The 23,057-nt window shown below is 32.0% G+C and overlaps 1 protein-coding gene and 1 long non-coding RNA gene across 2 annotated transcripts in view; both read right to left on the minus strand.

The window, feature by feature from the left end:
- Syt7 (Synaptotagmin 7) overlaps positions 1-18,088 on the minus strand; it is a 266,016-nt gene extending 247,928 nt beyond the window's left edge. Inside the window, exon 1 of the mRNA XM_089713449.1 lies at positions 17,946-18,088. Within this exon, the coding sequence (XP_089569575.1) occupies positions 17,946-18,088 (143 nt within the window). The remainder of the gene's footprint in view (positions 1-17,945) is intronic.
- Positions 946-2,629, minus strand: LOC149475409 (uncharacterized). Its single transcript, XR_016318043.1, has 3 exons — positions 2,380-2,629; positions 1,865-2,001; positions 946-1,087 (listed from the first exon to the last, which is right to left on the minus strand). It is a non-coding gene; the product is annotated as an uncharacterized LOC149475409 (long non-coding RNA).
- Positions 18,089-23,057: the final 4,969 nt, after the last annotated feature.

Raw genomic sequence — 23,057 nt, forward strand, 5'->3', positions numbered from 1 at the left:
ATAAAACAAAAGTCGCTTTCTCTGTCCCTATGTCCCTATGTATCTTTAAAACTAAGCAACGGATTTTGATCCGGTTTTTTTAATGGATAGAGTGATTCAATAGGAAGGTTTTAATATAGAATTTTATTAAGGCGAAATACAATCATGCTTGTGCACCTTTTGGGCTACGCCCCCTGGGTGGAGCATAAGAGCGCGCGGGACGCTTCACAAAAATCCCCTCGCCACGCCACACAACTGAATAGATGACGGAAACATACGGAACTAACGGAGGTTCAATGAACTTTACTTATATTCTTATATTCGCGCGGTTAAAGCTGAGTAAAGCGATCCGGCAACGTCTTTTCGTTGCCGGGCCCATCGAAGTAGAAAAATCGACCTTTGTTCCTTTGCTCGAAGGTCGATTTTTAATTGGTACAAATCTGGTTACAAAAAATGAGCTTGTGACTAAATTATTTTATGATGTAATTATTTGTTATTGTTAGAATTGTCGCTACCTACGTTACTAATTTATTTGCAAATCTTTGTAAACAAATTTTATAGGTTTTCGACATGGGGACTTTGCGTACAATCTTTATACATAAAAATGAATCGCAAAATGTGTTGGTAAGCGCATAACTCGAGAACGGCTGAACCGATTTCGATAATTCTTTTTTTTATTATATTCCTTCAAGTACGAGGATGGTTCTTATGTAGAGAAAACGTAAACATGTACCACGGGCGAAGCCGGAGCGGACCGCTAGTATGATAATAAAAATACATAATAGAATAATGCTATTTACGTTTGTTTTTTTTTTACATTATTATCGGTTTTAAAAGATTTAAAAAACGGGTTTTTGTTTTTATATCATATTTATTGAAAAAAAAAAAAACAATAATAGACAAAAAAAATATTATTTACAATTTTGATTATTTTTGAATAAATATATCCAACATTTTGATATACTTAACATCAGATATTTTCGAATGCTGGTTTTGTTACCATTTTATTGTTCCAATGTTTATCTTCTTGATACGACTTCTTCTGCTTGTTCCGTAAATAAATATGTCTCTTGCCCGTTACTTTGAGCTATCCTTGTACATTGAGGTGCTGAAACAACCATAATAAGTTATAATAGGAGAACATTTAATTGATAATACCTCTTATAATACCACGATTATTATAAAGATACTGTCATCAAAACTAGAAAAAATTGCACAGCTGTGTACGTTCCTTTGTCGCTTTATTATCCTAGCCCGTAATAAACTCGATTGTCGGCGTCTTACATAGCAAACTTTCTGAGAAAATCGTTCTTTTGTTTGCAAAATTTTACGGTTGACCGCAATTATTCTAACAATTAGTAAAAAATTTCGCAGCTGTGTCCGTTCGTTTATCGCTCTATTGTCCTATCTCGTTAAAAAGTCGGCATCATAGTTACATAACTAGTAACTACAAATTTTTCAAATATTTTTTATATAAAATTTATAAGTCATTATGCTTATGCATAATATGCAAATAGTATTCATACAAACAAATTAAAAAATTACTCATACATACATTCATTCGAATTGATATATGTATAAATAAATATCCTTTATCTAATCCTTGTCTTGGGATTGCTCACATGTGTATAGAATTGTTAGTAGATCAGCAATTAGCCTAAAATAGCATGATATCTAATAAGTAAAAAAATTACAATTACCGGTGCAGTGAAAGACCTCAGACAATAGTTATAATACCATAAAAAAAACAAAACGTTATACGCAATAGGGTTGAAATAAAAATTGTTTCTGATCTCACTGGTCAGTGATAACTTACACTAGTCTGAAATATTCCACTATCTTCAATCTTATGACTTATAAATAAATGACATAAGAATAAACTTACACAAAAAAAGTACTATGTGAAACTGTCTGAAGATCCACATCAGTTTCTGGTAATCATGGTTGGTCTAAAAGACCAACGTGTCTTTATTGCATCCTGGCTTGCAAGCTGCACATCGGATTTTTCGTGGTCGCGCTTTGCTATTAGAAATAAACATACATACACAAATCAGTAGTATATTTATTGAAATGAAATCTCAAAAAAACAACTAAAACATTACCTATTTATGCCAATAATAAAATTATAAATAAAAATAAAGACAGAGTGCATAAAATTATAAAATCTTGATTTGTGCGTTGCTAAATTCAGACTAATAGGTAATGAAATCTCAAAATATGACTAAAATAATATTACTTATTACAAATAAAAATAACTATCAGATTTTCATTTATGCGTTTCTCAATTTAGACTTGTAAACATATACCTAGTAATCAAAATATTTGAAGTTGAAATCTTTAGACTTGTAGCGACCGAAAGACATAATAAATATAAATAAGCATGATAAACATTAAACTTACCTATTTAGATTCAATAACTGTAGTTTCTTCATCTGCCTTCGCAACATTTTCTTCCTAATGTTCTCACCATCAATGTTTTGGCCACCAAAATTCACCATGTTTATGAAAAACTTTAGTAACACTAACACTAAATCACGTATGCGAGTAGACAACGGCACCGCGCGAAAAAGTTGTACAGGACTGCTCTCTAAGACGCGTTGGCGTCGACTAACAGGAGGCGGAACGGCGGAAGCGACCGGCCTGCGCGCAATTTTTTGCTCATAGCTTATAAATATATTTTTTTTAAATTACTGATGTATTAATTGAAAAATCTAATCCCGTACGTCCCTCAAGAATTGAATGGAAGTGGATGTGGATAAAATTTCATTGATATTACTTTACTATTGTCCAAATGAAATTGATTCTCCGTTTAATTTTTGGCCAACTTCACAACGTTTTTCTATCGAGGCAAATTTTGTCAATCGTGTTTCGGTTTCCAAACGTCACTAAACAAACTCTTCAATTAAATAAATCGATAAATAAAAAAAATCAAATTCAAAGTTTTTGAAGAAAAAAATTAATTCTCCGTGCTCTCTAAACGTCTGTTTTGGGTCTCATTTCGCCTTAAGTTTTAGACAAAGTGGACGAAGCCGCGGGCGGAAAGCTAGTTCGAAATAAAGTACGATCAGAAAGCTACATCTTTACCAAAGTAACATAGGCTATAAGTAGGTATAGGTTCATTTTACAAGCCATTTTTCATTATATTACCTACCATTCATAAATATATGCAATATGCAATTTTGACCGCCTCCTCGGTACAGTGGTTGACGCGTGAGCGTAGAACCGAGGGGTCCTGGGTTCGATTCCCGGTGGAGACGAAAAAAAAAAAAATGTCTCGGTCTGGCAGGACACGGAAGGCTGATCACCTACTTGTCCCTAAAGAAAAATCGATCAGTGAAACAGATGTATGAATAATGCATCTGCCCCCTACCCCACTACGGGGACACGGGACTTCACTACTAATTTTAATTCCCCACTTCACTATAATTTCAATTTCAAAAAAAATATTTACATAAATTACTTGCATTTTACAAACATCATAACCCAAAGAAATAATTCAATGCATCACGCAATCAGATTTTTGACCTCTGACCCAACAAAATAAACGTTTTAGATTATCTGGTAATTTCATGGTATTTTACCCTATAAGCAAATAAATTGGACGTTTACACGAAAACACTGATAATAAAGGTAGTTTTAGATAGATATATTATTTTACTTTACTAGCTGTATCCCGCGGTTTTACCCGCATTCCTCCGCTCTTTTCTATTGTATTATAGGGAAGCGCTTGACCACAATCTCGCCTGATGGTAAGCTGAGATGTGGCCTAAGATGGAGCGCGCTTCCCTAAAAGGTAGGTACCTGTTCACTCTTTTCTTGAAGACCTCCATATTGTACCTACTCTTAAAGGTCTTGCGTAGGATAATATATAAAGCTTATAACCTTCCTCGATAAAAAGGCTATCTAACATTGAAATAATTTTCAAATCGGACCAGTGGTTACTGAAATTAGCGCGTTCTAGGCTCTAGCAAACAAACACACTTTTCAAATTCATAATCTGTCTATATAAATTAATATTATAAACTGAAGAGTTTGTTTGGTTGTTTGAACGTTCTAATGTCAGGAAGTACTGATCCGATTTGAAAAATTATTTCGGTGTTAGATAGCCCATTTATCGAGGAAGGCTATAATATCATCACGCTAAGACCAACAGGAGTGGAACAATGCACCGCTATAAGTTTCAGATAAACGTGATTAAAATACTTAATAGTAGAATTGTTTTCTTCCAGTAGGTAATTATTTCAGGCATCGATACTATTAAAAATTAATATCTTTGGCATAGTATAGACAATTAGTATAATATTTTTGTTATTAATCTTTTTCTTATCTCATTACGTGGAATTTTGTACTGAAACTTATTTAGGCACGTTGAGAGTAAAATTTCAAAATCGCATCATGGCAATGCCGTCACGTCATGGAGTAAGGCGATGATTATGGCGTCTTTGAATGAAAGAAGTTTCACTTCTGACACGTGTGCACAGACACGCTCTTATTTGTTGTTTTCGTTGTCTGTGTATCTTTATAATAAGTTCTTAATATTTCTTCTATCAAAAACATACGAAATCTTGTAAGATGGATTAAACTTCATGCAAAAACAGCTTATCAGAATTAGATCAATTTTGATAAAGATGTAGAGATAGATTACAGTCAAAATATTTGCTACTTTTTGGTCACGTAAGTAAAGACGCACGTTGATACTAGTTTTGCAAATGGCTTTCTTTATTCTTTGTTGTTTCTAGGTTTCATAAATATTGGAGTATATTGTGTATTATCACTACATAGTATAAAACAAAGTCGCTTTCTCTGTCCCTGTGTCCCTTTGTATGCTTAAATCTTTAAAACTACGCAACGGATTTTGATGCAGTTTTTTTAATAGATAGAGTGATTCAAGAGGAAGGTTTTAGTATATAATTTATTTATTAGGTTTTGGACAAAGCGGGCGAAGCCGCGGGCGGTAAGCTAGTTAAACATAAAATATTATATCGCTCATTTGCGACAAGAACGTGTTAACGAGCATATGTATCGTTATGGAATAATGATACAGTAGAATCCGGCGCATCGCGCTCTACCTGCTGCTAAAACACGATATTTCTAGCTCCAAAAATGACCGAGTTATGAGGGAAAAGGTCGGCGACTATCGGTTTAGCGAAATCTCTTTTTGCTCTTGAATTTAATGCAAGAACGGTTTAAGTCAGTTGTCGCTGCTCCCTTGAGAAGGAAACTGCTGGCCGATTGCGGTAAAAACGTAACAGCTTATTGTATCACGGTTTTGCTGAAAGGTAAGTACAGCTTTTTGTATTTTTACTGATTTATATTTGCAGCTATAACGGGACATTTGTATGTGGGTCATTATTGTAGTAAAAATAGTATTCGCATGCTACGGTTTACATAGGATTGTCCCGTTGTTGCTGAAATAAACAATGTTTTTTGTTGGTTAATTTAAGATGTTCCGTTACAGTTGATAATAAAAGTACAAAATGTTTGGTATTTATGTTGGTTATCTCAAGTTAACACATTCTTGATAAAAAATAATACATTTTTACAACGAATACGCTACAATGTTGCATTATAAATGATAAAAATGTTGTCTGATTACTTAATTTATTTTTCAGATGGAATCACGGTCTAGGAAGCTTGTAAATCTTGTACGAGAAAATATTCATTATTTTATTTTACATTCACTTAAGTTAGAAAAACGAAAAGATCATACCGATTCTCGAAATACAAATGAATTAAACAATCAATTTATTTTATAGCATAAACGAGTAAAAAATACCACTGAATAAAGAAATATGAAAAAAAAATATTACAAATCAGTTAAAAAATGCAAGACAGTCCTACGAATCGAAAGCATCACAAAAAGAACTGTGCCGCCCCGTCAACTAAAAGAGAATCCTGCAAGGAAACCTGCATTTTCAAGTGTCAATTTTTTTTCCGAAGAACCACACCGTGAAATACTGAAAGATTACTGGAATTTAGGAGAGATCAAGAAGCTGTCTCGAGATAAGAACCTGTGATTTGTTTTGCTAATATGTTTATTTGATTTATGTATGACCGGGACCCGCAATAAAGATTAGTTTCCTAATATTACTGAGATAAGCAAAATATAAAACAAAGTCGTTTTCCGGCCGAATGCTTGCCGTTTTGCAATTTTGATGCAGTTTTTGTTAACAGATAAAGTGATTCAAGAGGAAGGTTTATATGTATATTGTATAATAGCATCCATAAATAGGTGAATGAACTGTTATTTTTGACGTTTCTAAAGTGATGTTGTAAATAATTACATTATTTTCCGCCTGCATTGCAAACGCATTCTGAACCCTACGAGATTTATCAAAATAATTTACCTACTAAGTATTTAACACATGAAAAAGTCTTCAGAAAAATCGATGGTATCAGGATTGCACCCGTGCGAATTCAGGGCGGGTCGTAATATTGCCAACGTTTGTGAGTAAAAGTTAAACAAAAAATATTAATGTCTGGTTATAATTGTATATTTTTTTAATGTGTATATTACTTGTATTTCAGAGAAAGTTACACAATAATTTCGCAAAAATATCTTTCATTTTGTAAAACAAAGTACAAAAATAAAAAGATTTCTACTACAGTAACACGTTTTAATTAAAATTTCCAATACATTTAGATTACTGATTATCAATAAAACGTAACAATACGACATAACTTGTAAAGTTTTAGATTTTTATTCAATTTTTTTTTCAAGAAAAATGCTACATATCTGTTTGTAACGCAATACTGCACACTTTTTACAAGAAAAACGCAACAAGAAGGGCCCTTTCTGAAATAAATAATCATAATAAATTTAATAACCGACTTATTGTTCTGAATACAATTTGATTCAAAAAAACGAGAACGTTTTAATATGTTGTATTGAGCTGAATAGTCTAAGCATAATAATTAAAAAGTTACAGGAATTTTAAACTTTCAAATGCGTTTTCCCAACAATTGAGATTTTGACTTTGTCACGTTATAGAAGCAAATGAGCGATATGAGGAATGTACTGCATAATTACGTTTTATTATATTTATATGTTCATTTGTTAATTTACTACAATGCGACAGAAAATGAACGGTTATTTACTGTGCTAAAAGATTATTCAAATATGAAGCTAAATTATTATGTTTAACGAACAGACATGTTTACTTAATTTATAAAATGTACCCACCTATACCTACGCATATTCAGTATTGGAACTCGACAATATAATAACATTTGAACCACGCCACGGCATAAAGCTCTTAAATAAGTCTTAAATATTAAAAACAACCGACTTCAAACTTGTACTTGCAACATTTACAAATACAGACAAAAATGCCCATAAAATAAAAACTACTGGGTCTATCCGAATAAAATTTTTATGGGACCAATTCGACACCATCCCGCATCGAACAAAAAAAGAATCACGTAAATCGATTCAGAAACCTCGGAGTAATCGGTGTACATACTTACATAAATAAAAAAAAACATACCGTCCGCATTGATAACCTCCTCCTTTTTTTTGAAGTCGGTTAATAAAATTTAATAGGTTTACCTTTATCAAATAGAAATACCGGCTGAACAAAACCTTAACAATAACAAACAAAGAAAAAGGATATCCTACTATCTACTCTACTTTATTTTATTTACCTTTTTAAACTCATATTCCGACTTTGCATCCACGAAATCATAAAAATGTCACTATAAACCTCTTTGGTGCACCAACTTTTTATTTACATTGCACCAGTCGAATACTGCGCCAAAATTCAAAATTAGAACTCGAATTTCCCGCGCAAATTAAACTTCTGGAATTCTAACACGTTCGAAAATTTAACATCTATTTCAAACAATGCTTGAATAAATGTATGGTTGGATCGAAAAGCAACTTTGATCCACCAATTTCGTGAATAGACTGAGTTGCCGGTTTAAGAATTCCCATCCACATCCCATGTGTATAACGTAAATACGACCTTATTTCTATAGCAATAGAATCCATTTTAGCATAGCAGCTGATAACCAAATCAACCCTTAAAACCAGGCCATGCAAATTGCTACTTTACGACTCAGTTATACGGGTCATTATACATTGCAATAGCATCGCGATGCAGAACAAATGGAAAGTGTTTTCCTCTAGGCGCCGCTGTAAGCCACTCCATTGAATAAATCTCTTGTTACAAGAAGAAAATATTGTGTTGTATAATAATTTTGAGGCAGAATTTAAGTTGTACTGATGTGATTAAGACGAATTTACATAGCTTTCAAAATTGAACCTTCGCTAAAGGAAATAAAGTTCGAAATTTTTTGCATTTTCAAGTTGCTGTTTTGATTTAATTTGTTTGTGGTAATTTGGTAAATGTTTTCAATTGTATTTCTTTGGTATGTGCAATTTGTAATAAAATTAATTCGTTGTATACATATCAAATTCTCTTATTATAAAATGATCAAATTTTTGCATGATTGAACCAGTCTGTTTTCGTTTCGGGAAAGTATAGTTTTTCTTTGAAGAATTGGTTTAGTTTATACAAATGTGACATTTTATATAATTTTTACAGGACAAGTTATTGATGGAAAGTCGATTGATTTCAAGATTTTCTCCCACTCAAACTCAAACATTTATTTATTCAATTAAACTTCTTCTAGAAACACTTTTGAAACATAATATTTTAAACATTTACCACCAACTAAGAATATCTCAAGTATATTGAGCTTGTAATAAAACTAACAGATAAAAAATACAAAGAATTACGGATCAAATAGCAACATTTTAGGAATGACTTCCAATTATCATTACTTTTATCAACTTGAATTCTTCATGAATAACGTTAATCATCAAATCAACGAATTTGGCACAAAACACGTCCAATTTTCGACTCCAACGGGTACAACTAAAAAGAGCAATACGGAACAAACCCGCCAAATTAGCTTTATTTGTGTAGATGGCACTTATGTATCGAAATCTAACGTGTCCGTATTGCGGTCAAATATCGACTCTATATTCTTTAAATACGGTCGAATTTTCTGTAAACATATTTCAGTCCAATTTGCAACGTGATGGTCGAACCGTTTAGCTTTATTTGACGTTTTATGTGAAGAGCATTAGCTGTCATTATGTCAATATTAGGAACCCTAATGTCATTATTGAAACTAATTATCTCAGAGGGACTATTTGCGGGTACAATGCGGAATATAACGAGATTATGTGTTAATAAATTCGGGAGACATGTGGAACTTTATTATAATACAAAAGATAAGAATATTTTTTCCTATGTTTTAACGGAGAATGTGTGAGTGTTGCCAAATTTTTGGCGGAGTTTTGTACGTGAATTATTACAGAAAAAAAAGACGTGTGGCACTCGGGGACTGCCGCGGTAAAGCTATTGCATAGCATGCCTTCAAGCCACACCTCCGAGCCCGTCGGAGTGGGGAGCGTGAGGTTTTTTCGTTACGGAATTTCTCGATTCGGTCCCCGCGCTCAAGGCCCGCGATAGAAGCTATGCAATAGCTTAATAAAATTATGAACAAGACTAGTCGATAACGTGGCGTTGCACGTAATTTAGTACTTAAATGCAAATATCATATATGTACCTACTATTTATTCACTTTAAAATTTATTGTTATCAGATTTCACACAAAGCCCTTATGCAGTTTAGAAGTAATAAATACTACTAATAATAGTTACTAGGTAAGAAGTAATAGGTACCTATTTAGAAATATTTGATAATCCTACTTATATTATAAATGCAAAAGTTTGTATGTTTTTTTGTTTGTTACTCCTTCACGCAAAAACTGCTGAACCGATTTTCATGAAATTTGCGAATCTGCAAATACCTATATTCAAACATGCAGACATGTTTACAATTTCTTTCTCTAAATCAATACTAACTCTTCCATACTAACAACTAAAAATGTAAATACATAGATTGATGTCGAAATTATCTCTACAACCCTACAAATCTATATTTATAAAACTCAAAGGTGACTGATATAGTGATCTATCAACGCACAGCCCAAACCACTGGACGTATCGGGCTGAAATTTGGCATGCAGGTAGATGTTAGGACGTAGGCATCCGCTAAGAAAGGATTTCCCAAAATTCTTGCGGGAACGGGGGAAAACGGGGATGCACGTACAAAGTCGTGGGCGGAAGCTAGTGTAGATTATTATTAAGATGCTTATGATACAATGATATTATACTAAAATATAGTTTTCGATCACGTCGTTACCTTTACCTGAATAAAATGCCAGTCTAGACACTAATCAATCTGGATTTTAAGATATCTTCAGTTTTCAAGTTATCTACGATTTTGTTCACGTGTTTCGTACTTGGATAAAAAGCCTATAGCATACCGAAATGAAAATGAAAACGAAAACGAAAACGACTCATGTTCATGAACACGAACATGAACATGAACATGAACATGAACATGAACACGAACACGAACATGAACATGAACATGAACATGAACATGAACATGAACATGAACATGAACATGAACATGAACATGAACATGAACATGAACATGAACATGAACATGAACATGAACATGAACATGAACATGAACATGAACATGAACATGAACATGAACATGAACATGAACATGAACATGAACATGAACATGAACATGAACATGAACATGAACATGAACATGAACATGAACATGAACATGAACACGAACATGAACATGAACACGAACACGAATATGAACATGAACATGAAAATAAACCTGAAAATGAACATGAAAATGAAAATTTTTTTAATTGTCCAATTACATCAGCTATCTGCTACTTGCGAGTGAAATTCACTGTCTTATAGCTATTTCGGAAAGTACCTAATTCCATACAAACATACAAATTTTCAAGGTATTACCTAATCATTTTAAAACAGTTAATAAAACATTCAGAAGCTATAAAACTTATAATTGAATGATTTCATCCGAAAATAATATAAAAACTGAGTTTGAAACTTCTATTAAAATTATTCAGAACCCTTTAGCGGATAAAGTAAAAATAACTTTTCGACCTCAAGGGCAGCGTATTCATCCATTCAGGTCAATTTAGGTCAAAACCTTAACTACTTAGATTTAGGGTCGTATACAAGAGCTGCTTCTGGTCTTTACTTGGAAGGAAAGGAACATAATAATATGTAAGTATAGTATTTATTTACGTAAATAAAATCCATCGAAAAATACTGTAACCAATTTACATTAAATACGTGGTTTTCTAAATCTTTAATCTATACTTCTATACTTAATATTATAATTTATAAAGCTGAAGAGTTTGTTTGTTTGAACGCGCTAATCTCAAGAACTACTGGTCCGATTTGAAAATTTTTTGTGATAAAAGTGTTAAAAGAACTTTATGACATATACTTATGTAGATTCAAGGTACGTACTTCTTACATGCTTACTATAATTGTATAAAATATATATTATATATGTATATATATATTATATATGTATATATATATATATATTATATATGTATATATATATATTATATATGTATATTATATGAAATTCTCGTGTCACTGTACTTTTAAACAAGCTCCTTCAAAACGGCTATACATATTTTTATGTTGTTTTTATGTGGATAGATAGTTTTCAGAAAAAGTCATAAACAATTTTAGTACTCGTAAGTGATAAGGAGGTCGTAAACTGATTTTTATACACCTGAGTATCAGGGTACTTTTAGAAAAACGATTGTTACAGTTCAGTTAAAAAAAATTATAAATTGTCTATCCCTACTAAATATAAGTAAAATAATAATAAATGTGTCGGTATGTCTGTATTTAAATTATTTCTGTTTGCCACTGATTATCTCTGGAACAGTTCATCTAATAACCGCCAGCATAGATGTATGTAATTTTAATGTTAAAATTGTTTTAAATACAATTTACGTCTACCTTCAGTCACAATTGGATTTAAAAATGGTAGAGATGTAAACGAAGTCACGGGCAAAACCTAGTATCACATTATTAGAACTGATTCACCTTGATATACCTAGCTTCTAAGTTCTAACCTTACCGCAGAATCTTGAATATGTATGCGATTGGAGGCTGCATGAGCCATACTTGGCGTGTCTATTATTTCGGCTTCCTATGTCTATAATTATGCCTTGTGGTTCCATAATGCATATATTAAATGATTTGAAAGCATTCAAATTGACAATATATCTATCTAATACTATCTGTTCACCCCGGCTTTGCCACGGTTATAATTAAAATAGTAAATAAATCATGAGATTGGATGCTGCAAGCTATACTTGGCGCGTCTATTATTTCGGCTTCCTATGTCTATAATTATGCCTGTGGTTGCATATCATGATTTGAAAGCATTCAAATTGACAATATATCTAACATCTATCTAACTAGCTTATCGCCCGCGGCTTCGCCCGCTTTGTCTAAAACCTATTAAATGATATACTAAAACCTTCCTCTTGAATCACTCTATCTATTGAAAAAACCGCATCCAAATCCGTTGCAAAGTTTTAAATATTTAAGCATACAAAGGGACATAGGGACAGAGAAAGCGACTTTGTTTTATACTATGTAGTGATACTAGCTGTTCACCCCGGCTTTGCCACGGTTATTATTAAAATGGTAAATATATAAATATTTTAGGACATTTTTCACACACGGCACGATCTGATCCCATACTAAGCTTTTCGCTTGTGTTATGGAAACCAAATGGCTGATAAACATAGGTACTTATTACTTATATAATTTTAAATCTATACTTACATAGATAATTATTACCCAGACACAGAGCAAACATCGATGATGATTACACATAATATATTTGCTCTGGGTGGGAATCGAAACCACGACCTCTGGCTTAGAAGCATACCAAACCTTACCAATCAATACATTTTTATAATTTTTGCCTGTCTGTGTCCGGCTGGACCGTTTCTGACGGAACTTTCAATGCTATATGTAACCAATGATATTATATATAGAAACAAGAGGTAGATACGTCATCAACGCACCAAAACTGATTCCGTGAATTGGTCCTATTTGGGACCAATGCAATCAGTCAGATTGTCACCGGTCCCAGTGAGCGCATGTGCCTATAGGTACATTAAAGTTGTCGAAAATGCCTTCCTGTGTGTTCAGAAAGTGCACGTATTCGTGCAAAAAAATAAAGAAAGATAAAGGAATATCATATCACAGCAAAATATATTAAATTATTACAGTTTAAGAGTAAAAATAACAATTTACAATTCTTTATTAATGACACTTGCTTGACACGTGTATTGAAATAATGAAAGGGATAAAACATTGCTTCAATCACTAGTGTGACAAAGCTAGCGTACACTGTGTTCAAAGATTATCATGTAGATACGATTATTGAAAATAGAACGGTTATTTTATTAATTTCGATTTGGGTAAATACTTGATTAATTTTATATTTAAATCCACACAGTGCATATAATTAACAAATATATCTATTTATTATATACAATGAAATCGTGATGGCAAAAATGTTTGTTTGCAAAAATGATGTTGAATATACGTATACATTGAAGAAAAGATTATCGCTACTGACGAAAAAGGCTATTTGCTTTTCTGTAAATAGCTATTGAACATAAATTTTATTTGTGTTTTAGATAAAAAAGGCTTATACTTCATCCTTTCTTTTATTTCATCCTTTTTTTTCATCTAGGCACCACTATTATTATAATTATCCTACAAGTTGGAGTGATGACCTTGTACGGGTTTCGGGAACTGCCTTGAAACGAATAGCGTAAGATCGGTCCTTATGGAGTTCTATAAGGAGGACTATATAATATGCAGTATGCTCAGCAGTGGGTGATTATCGGGTGAAATGATGATGACTTAAACGAACACCACAGCTAGTAATAAATACTTAATACAGTTATATCTCCAAAAAAGTTTTTTATTTTTTTTTTCATTTTAATACGACATCATAATAATCATAAAATAGTAAATGAAATTGTCACATTTATTTACTTGTGCAGGAAACCTAACATCTATAACATTGAACCTTCTGTGTCGTTTATCTATGCCAATTACCATGGCAACTATTTGTTTATTTATATTTAATTGGTGAATTCTTATGACTTTTGCTTACACCTGCGCGGAAGTGACAAACTATCTTTGTCTTTTTTATTTATATCATTTTATTAGAGCCATCTCTCTTATACAGTCTGTCAATGTAATAAATTAAGTAAAATGAAAATTGTATTTGTGTGTGCCTGACACTGCATATGAAGCATTTTTTTTGATATATTGTGAGTATATAACGTATCTATACATAAAATATCATTGTATGTAACAGTAAATAGCCGATATAAAGTATAAACAGTACCTACATAGGCTACATTTACAATTCCACGCGGACGAAGTCGCGGGCACGGCTAGTTATTAATATCTTATACATAAAATTCTCGTGTCACAATGTTAGTCTGCATACTCCTCCGAAACGGGTGGACCGATTCTCATGAAATTTTCTGTGCATATCGGGTAAGTCTGAGAATCGGCCAACATCTATTTTTCATACGTACCACGGGCGAAGCCGGGGCGGGCTGCTAGTTGTTTTATAAGATACCTATCTATTTAACATTTTCTTTAATAATTGGAAAATAGTATTATCACATAAACAAATCATATTTCTTATCGCGCCCAAAACAGCTATTTCCCGAGATTTTATTATTAGATAACCGATTTATGTAATAAGCCCGCCATTTATCATAAAACAATCGTACATTTCAAATTTAACTCTATAACAATTGAGTAAGATTGAAAATAGCTTAGCAGAGGCTTTCGAACGACTGTCATAAAAGCGTTTGTGCTAAAATGAACTATAAGTTTGAGAAATAGAGTGTATTATATAAATTGATTTGTTGGTACTTACGACCTTTTGATGTTATATATTTGACAGTTACATAATTGCCAGATTTGTGATTTAAGATTGGATATTTGAAATTATTTGATTTATGGGTTTTCTTCTTTCTTATATTATTGTAATACGAACGAATTTCGACTTTAATTAGTAATTATTAGAAGTTATAATGGCGAGACGAGGTTTCAGAATTTAATGTATTATGTAACCATTGTAATAATAATATTGAAATTGTAAAGTTTAAACTTTAAAGTTAATTAATTTCAAATTTTTTAATACATATTATTTCGATAGAACATATTATTTTGAAGTCAAACTTCTTTAGACGCGTTGAGAGTAAAATGTCACGTCAAGGTCGTGTCATGGCAATACCGTCACGTCATGGACGCTTGCACGCTTTTTTATTTCAGTAAGTTCTAAGTACACAACTTCATAAACATTCTCATATTATATTCTACGAAATTACGAATCATCAATTTTGTCTTTCAACATTAACTACTTACCTATCAAAATATAATATTGACCTAGTACGAACATAAATAAAATAAACATCGTTATTCATAATCAATAAAATTAACTAAATAATCACTTAATAAAAATAGAATTCTCTCGAACTATTTCAAAAGGCACAGATTAAAAAACTTTCAAGCTGGCTGTTAAGAAACATTGACAGTTGATCCGGATTTCAAAATGGCGCGAACTGAATTATTTATCTTCTTTTAAAGTTTACTAGCGTTCGCTTTGAATTTTATCCGATTAAAGGCAGAGGTCGAAGAATTTAAGATTATGTACAAACATTCTTACTATCTATGTACCTAGTAAAATGTTAAAAGTCAATGAATTTCAGTTTTAAATTATGTAGAGATATTAATATTCTAGATATATTATTTAATATAATATAGTATTACTATAGTATTTAAATGTCTTATGGAAGCTCTTATAAAATGGTAGGTAAAGAGAAGTAAATATCGTAATTTTACAATTTAGCAAAATCGAATTATCTCAATAATTCTAAATAATAATAATGAATCGCCTAATGTGTTGCTTAGCGTAAATCTCGACTCTCGAGAATGGCTTGACCTGCAATTAAGCTTTTTTAAACGTTTTTGTTAAGGCACAAGGAAGGTTCATAAGGCGAGAAAACACGAAAAAGGGACAATAGGGCAGTACAATGTCTGCTGGAGCAGCTAGTAATATAATAATAATTATTTTAATATGGGTTTGTATCTGCAGTGGAAGCAAATATAGGTTAATGCATATTGTGATGATAATGATATTGTCTATATCCATAAGGTTTCCAAATAACCGTTTCATCTATTGATACTATCTAATATTATAGAGACAAATATATTAATTAAAAGTTTCTAATTGTGAGTTTCATATAACGTACTAATGAGACTATTAAAATTAAGTTAGGCTTAATAAATATCCATCATTAGAAAAAGAAAGACATAATTCTTATTTTGAAATTCAATTAAGAAGGGTAGAGCTATCCTATGACAAACCAATTGTTTTGGAAAAAAAAATATTTTTAGTAATTGCTATTACCGCTATTCCTTTCTTCGTTTATAATTATTTCGTTGCCTGGAAGAGATCACTCTTAAGTGATAAGGCCGTCCTCTTTGCTAGTCTAGTTATAAGTTTTAGTTTTAAGAATGTATTTACCAGCACAGTAATGTGTAATAAATGGATTAAATAAATAAAATAAAATTATTATCCACAAAAACTTATCCAATAGACAGTTTGGTAAAAACATTTCGAGGCAAAATCAAACAAATATCGTTGTAACAAATTCACAGTGGACAAGTTACTATGTTTATGACGTCATAAAACTGTTTTCGTCGCAAACTTATCTCTCGTGTTTTTACCGATTGCGCAAAAAAGGGTGCTGTTTGATAAACGTTATGGTTTGTGACTAAAACCCTAGAAAAATATTGACGAAAGCTGTAGTTTGTGATAAACTAAATAAATAAAAGTAACCTTAATTATCATTATCCTAGTTTATTGACATCGACGTATTTTATAAGCATAAATCGACGTATTTTGGATATAATAATTAATGACGGGTTCCGCGTATTCCATTTTTCCTGTTCCTTGTATTTCATTGTACGGTTGAGAAATAAAGTTATAATTATTACTCCATTTAATGAAAAACAGATATTACAAATTACAGTACTATTCCTCTTAACAATTTAACACAATAAAAATAAATTTTCACTAATTCAAAATATGTATTATTATTCTTCAAGAAATGGCGCGCAAACGTCTATCTTTTGACAGATGTCACCGGTTAACCACAGACTAAAAATAATGTTGCCAGCAAAGATTTAATGGATAACAGATAACGAATTTAAATTCACGAGTCTAAAGTGATATAAAACAGACATGTTACTGAATACATTATTTATTAAGCAATGCCGAAATTTTTAGAGGCATTTTTATTTTAATAAAACCCTTTGTAATGGGTATGTAGGAACATTTTAACAAAACACAATTAAACCGGTGTGTGATTTTTCTGACTTAAATATTAAAATATGTAAATAGAGGTTATTTCATTTATAGTAAAGCTCACCGAAATTTAGAATAAAAATATAACTTTTCTAATTCAATCTTTTATTACACTATCTAATACACCATACTAAACCTTTTATAATATTAAGTACCTAGCTTACTAGAGCTAACCAGCTTCGCATCCAAAAACTTTAATTTTGTTATGAACATGACATAACTTAGTACGTTTTTATATATCATGTCCTTCAGTATTAAACCTACAATCTACATCTTATATATAAAAATGAATCGCAAAATGTGTTGGTAAGCGCATAACTCGAGAACGGCTGAACCGATTTCGATAATTCTTTTTTTATTATATTCCTTGAAGTACGAGGATGGTTTTTGTGTAGAGAAAACGTAAATATGTACCACGGGCGAAGCCGGGGCGGACCGCTAGTTACTTATAAATTAAAAACTTTAAACGTATTTTAAATCTTTAATTTCCAAAATATACCGAACTCACTTCAAGCGAGCATAATGCATTTATTTCATAACATAATTAACTGATTTTGAGCGCTATTAATTATCCGTTAAAGTCCATTTTCCAAAACCACTTACCGTATAGCACAGCTGGTGCCTTCCTCATCATCATCCCTCTTCCTCCGTCTTCTCCGAATGTACAAATACGCGGCAATCGCAAACAATATGGCCGCCAGACCGATACATAGTATCGATATCAATACTACGTCGCGAACTTTCATTGTGATCTGGAACAAGGAGGATTTGGTTTTAATTAAATATATATTGGAAAACATACAGAAACAAATACACGCGCGCAAACATAGAGACACACATCAAACACATGCGCGCGCATGCACCTATATTAAAAGTAATGACGATTTTTTTCAGTTTTTAAAAAGAGATTTTTTTTATACATTGAGATATACATATGGAGACGACACCGCCTACATCACATATGTTCCGCTCAACATACGCCATATGGCGTAACTGCACGCTCATTTTTTATTTGTTTTAAAGTGAAACGCATCAAATATGCCTTCGTGTGTGTTACGATATTGCACAAATAATACAAATAATACGGAAAAGTGCAAAGGATTAACTTTCATCGGTAAGTACCTAACTAGATAATAATTTTTAAAACTTACAGCAAAAAAATGGCGCACAGATTTTGTTCGTGGTGTCTCCTTCATACGTAGTAATATTATCTCAATGTTTTTATATTGTTTATTTTTATGTTTTCCTTATTTGAATAGTTTAACGATGCATTTACATCAAGTGAGCGAATGCTCATTCTAACCCCATTATGTCTAATTATTTTAGTGTAAACAGGGGTAGAGAATTCTTTCGTTGTTCTAAGTGCGTTCGAAAAGATTCTATACAATGTTCTAATACTGAACAACACTGAATACGAGTTTTCGTTTATACGAAACAAGTGATAACTGCGTTAAAAACAACCGACTTCAAACTTGCACTTGCAACATTTACAAATACAGACAAATATGCTCATAAAATAAAAACTACTGGGCCTATCCGAATAAAATTTTTATGGGACCAATTCGACACCATCCCGCATCGAACAAAAAAAGAATCACGCAAATCGGTTCAGAAACCTAGGAGTAATCGGTGTACATACATAAAAAAAAACATACCGACCGAATTGATAACCTCCTCCTTTTTTGAAGTCGGTTTAAGATCACGAAATAATGCTCTTGCTCTAGCTTTAGCACTATGTTCGTTTGATGTAAATGCACAGTAAGATGATTATGATTTATCTTAATAATAAGCTTAAATTGAGAATCTTAAATGACATCTGTTTTATATTAAGCTTTGAAGACAGTAATAGCTGAGATGAATCCTTTTTTTACATTTTTGAGGTAAAAAATATTTTTTAATCAATGTCAAAAGCATTTTCTTTGTTTTCTGCAGGTTCCCACTTCATATAAAGTGTTAATTAGATAATGTTCATTTACATTGTCGACTGAAGTACAGACTATAATTAATAAAAGTATGTAAAAAATGACTAGAGATAGAAATCTTTCCTGTTATCTGATCTAGACTGTCCTATAAAATTCTCCCCACAAACCTAACAATTTCAAGCAATTACAGCGAGAATCCAGTAACAAATTAATGTCAATTAAGGAATTCTTGTCCGTTATTTAATCACATTAAGAGAAAAAACTTGTGCCTTTACAAATAAGGGTTTTACGCGTAGTCAGGGCAGAGACGTATTTAGGACAATTGGGGCCCTGAAAATGTTATAATGAAATTGTACTTATTGGGGCCCTGTAAATGTTATACATTATAAATGTTATGTTAAATGTGCACAGGCGATTATTCCGTAACTATAACAGATATCAAAAAACTAAAAACTGATATATAAGTACTTTACCTAGCTAGTAAAATGAAATAATAACTTTTTTTAAACATAACGAGAAATATGCAAAGTTTTATATTAACACTCCCTTATGTTTTTAATAAACGCACATTTTTATTAAATACTGCACTTTATAGTCTCTTCAATTATTTAAATCTCTTTAAATATTTGAAGAGACTATAATACTTTAATCTCTAGTAAATCCATACCAGCAAAACTTAGTTTAATATATATTAATCATTTAATAAATCATTAGCGTAAACATAATATGGTGAATGTTTCAGGTATTTTATTCAGTTGAATTAGTTTAATCCGACTTTTTCTGCCTTACCTAATCCCCAGTAAAACGAACTCAAACTCAAACACTTATTCATGTGACATAAGACTACCTATTGCACTTACGGGGCCCCAAAAGCCCCAATGTTTCCCCAGGGTATACGGAACCCGAACACGTATTGGTACTACGTGCCTCGAATAAATGAGAAACGCTATTGAAATGGATTTCAATATGGATGAATGTGGATTTTAGTGTATTTTACGATGAAATATGGCGGATTTGAAAACAAAAGAGCGGTGCAGTGTGCCGTATCAAGGATTATTTGAATTTATTGAATAATGCATATTTTTCTATGCGATTTTTCAAGGGATTAAATCGTTTTCAACGCATGTTATGTTTTTTGTGGTTTTATTCGCTGTAAAGCTTTGGGTTACTGCAATACCTATATCATGTTATATTTATTTATATTTTATTCACTTATAATATTAGTATGAATTGATATCTTTGTTCTCGACCTTTTTTAATATCTAAGCTTCAGCGTGTATTTGTAAGTAACTGAATATCTAGAGTTGATTTCGATGCACTGTAAACAGACATTTTTTTCATTTTATTTAAACTTTGGATACTTATCAAAGATCGGTGACAATATAATAATTTATCTCTTATATATAAAATTCTCGTGTCACAATGTTAGTCTGCATACTCCTCCGAAACGGGTGGACCGATTCTCATGAAATTTTCTGTGCATATCGGGTAAGTCTGAGAATCGGCCAACATCTATTTTTCATATGTACCACGGGCGAAGCCGGGGCGGACCGCTAGTAATTTATGAGCTTGTATAAATGCAGCGTGTATTTTTATACTTTACTAGCGGTCCACCCCAGCTTCGCCCGTGATACATGTTTATGTTTTCTTTCCATAAGAACCATTTAAGGAATATTATAAAAAAATAATTATCGAAATCGGTCCACCCGTTTACGCGTGATGCCGTGACGATGGAAAACGGGTTTCATTTTTATACAGGGTGTCCCACTGTTGGTATACTAAGCTCAAAGGAGGTTATAGTTTTGCATACGCTGAGTACGTAAAAAATAATTAAAAAATTCCAGACGCATTTTTTTTTCAAATAGATGAATTCTTAAAACTCTATGTGTACACCCATAACAAGCGAGCCGCCCAACTTTGCCACCAGCACGTGAGCTATCGTTTAAGATTATGTTTTCATAGATAAAATGCTCGTATTAGAGAAGCGGTATATGCCGGCTGCGCGAAGCTAGAGAAGAAAACATGGATTTTCAGGAAAAATTTAGCTAAAAATTTTGGACGTAATTTTTTTTTTAAGTATTTTTTACGTGATCAGTGTATGCAAAACTACAAGTTCCTTCGCGCTTAGTATACCAATAGCGGGACACCCTGTATATATAGATTTATTATTCTCTATATATAGATAAATATAGATTTATTATTATCTAAATTGCTCTAAAGATATAAAAATCCTTCAGAACTTTTAAGTTAGCTTTCCATTGTAAGACGGTATTATATCGAATAGCGAATAGAATGAAACGAAACTATATCCATTCTTATATTGAGAAGAAAATTGTTTGTATTGACCAAGTATTTCGCTATAAAGTCAGTTTTCTGCACAATATCTTGTATGGGTTTGACTTGAAGCCCCTACGATGTGTCTACGAGTATATTTCTACTCGATTTCACAGAAGAATGTTGTATTGGTATATTGTATGCTATTGTGATGATAATATGATTAAGAATGAATGAATGAATGAAGAATGTTAAAAAAATATTTAAATATTGGAGTCACAGTTGACTGATCATCTTGTTCGAAAATATTCTACAACTATAAATGTCTTGTAAAGAATATACTTATATGCAATGAAAGTGTTTGTTTTATTTAATTGGTTATGTATATATATATTTTTATGTCAGAGCAAGCAAAGGAGCAGATGGGCCACCTGATGTTAAGTGGTCACCACCGCCCATAAACGCTTGTAACACTAGGAGTGTTACAGGTGCTTTGCCGGCCTTTTATGGACAAATAAGCTCTTTTCTTGAAGGCCCCAATGTCGTAGTTGTTCGGGAATACCGCAGGTGGCAAATCGTTCCACAGTTTCACCGTACGCGGAAGGAAGTTGCGGGTGAAGCGGACAGTGGTGGAGCGCCAACCATCCAGATATATTTATAATTATTTAATAATATAATATAATTATTTAAATATTATAATGTTTCAATTCATTCATTCATTCACCTTCTCATTCATCTGTTCGTCTAAATTACTAGCGTAGCAACAGCGTAGCACCAGCGTAGCACTAGCGTAGCTCTATTTCCTACTTCAATTATAAAGATTATTTGTTTGAAAGGAATAGGCTTGTCTATTCTAATAAAATAAAGCTGAAGTGTTTGTTTTGTGTGATTATAGATGAAACCACCGAGCACAGTTTGTTGTAATGACGCCGAATTTTCTTGTACTACGTGGTAATATCCATTCATATTATAATGTCGTCATTCAATGAACACGCTATCATTCAATTAAATAGTAGATTAAACCAGATACATATGAAGAAGAAAGAAAGAAAGAAAATACGTTTAATCACAAATACTTTTACAAATTTTGACTTATAACTAAACACTTACATGGAAAAAAAAAAAAAATCTTAAAATACAATAAATACATTCAAATATCTTAATATCGTATTCGTGATTAGGTGGACTACTCAGCATTTGCCTCTCCGTATTAGAGGAGAGGCGCCGGTTTTCAGTAGTCCCCTCGACTTGCTACGCTTGGAGCATCAGAACGGTCTTCTGGGTGGTTAAATTAGGAGCTAATATATAATTTAAAACGTAAAAAAAGAAACAATAGGTGATTAAATGTTATACTTATATAGGTAGTTAAAATTGACAATCCAGACAATGTAGATAATTATAAACTTACTTGTACATACATAATATTTAAATATAATAGGGTTACTCAGATTAAAATAAATAATATATAAATGAAAAATATATGTAATAATGTAGATATATAAGGCTGTACATTTAGCGC

The sequence above is a fragment of the Colias philodice genome, chromosome 30 (assembly GCF_061535455.1).
Source record: "Colias philodice isolate Cphi_HAF_F1 chromosome 30, ilColPhil1 Martin Lab GWU primary, whole genome shotgun sequence".
Taxonomy (NCBI): domain Eukaryota; kingdom Metazoa; phylum Arthropoda; class Insecta; order Lepidoptera; family Pieridae; genus Colias; species Colias philodice.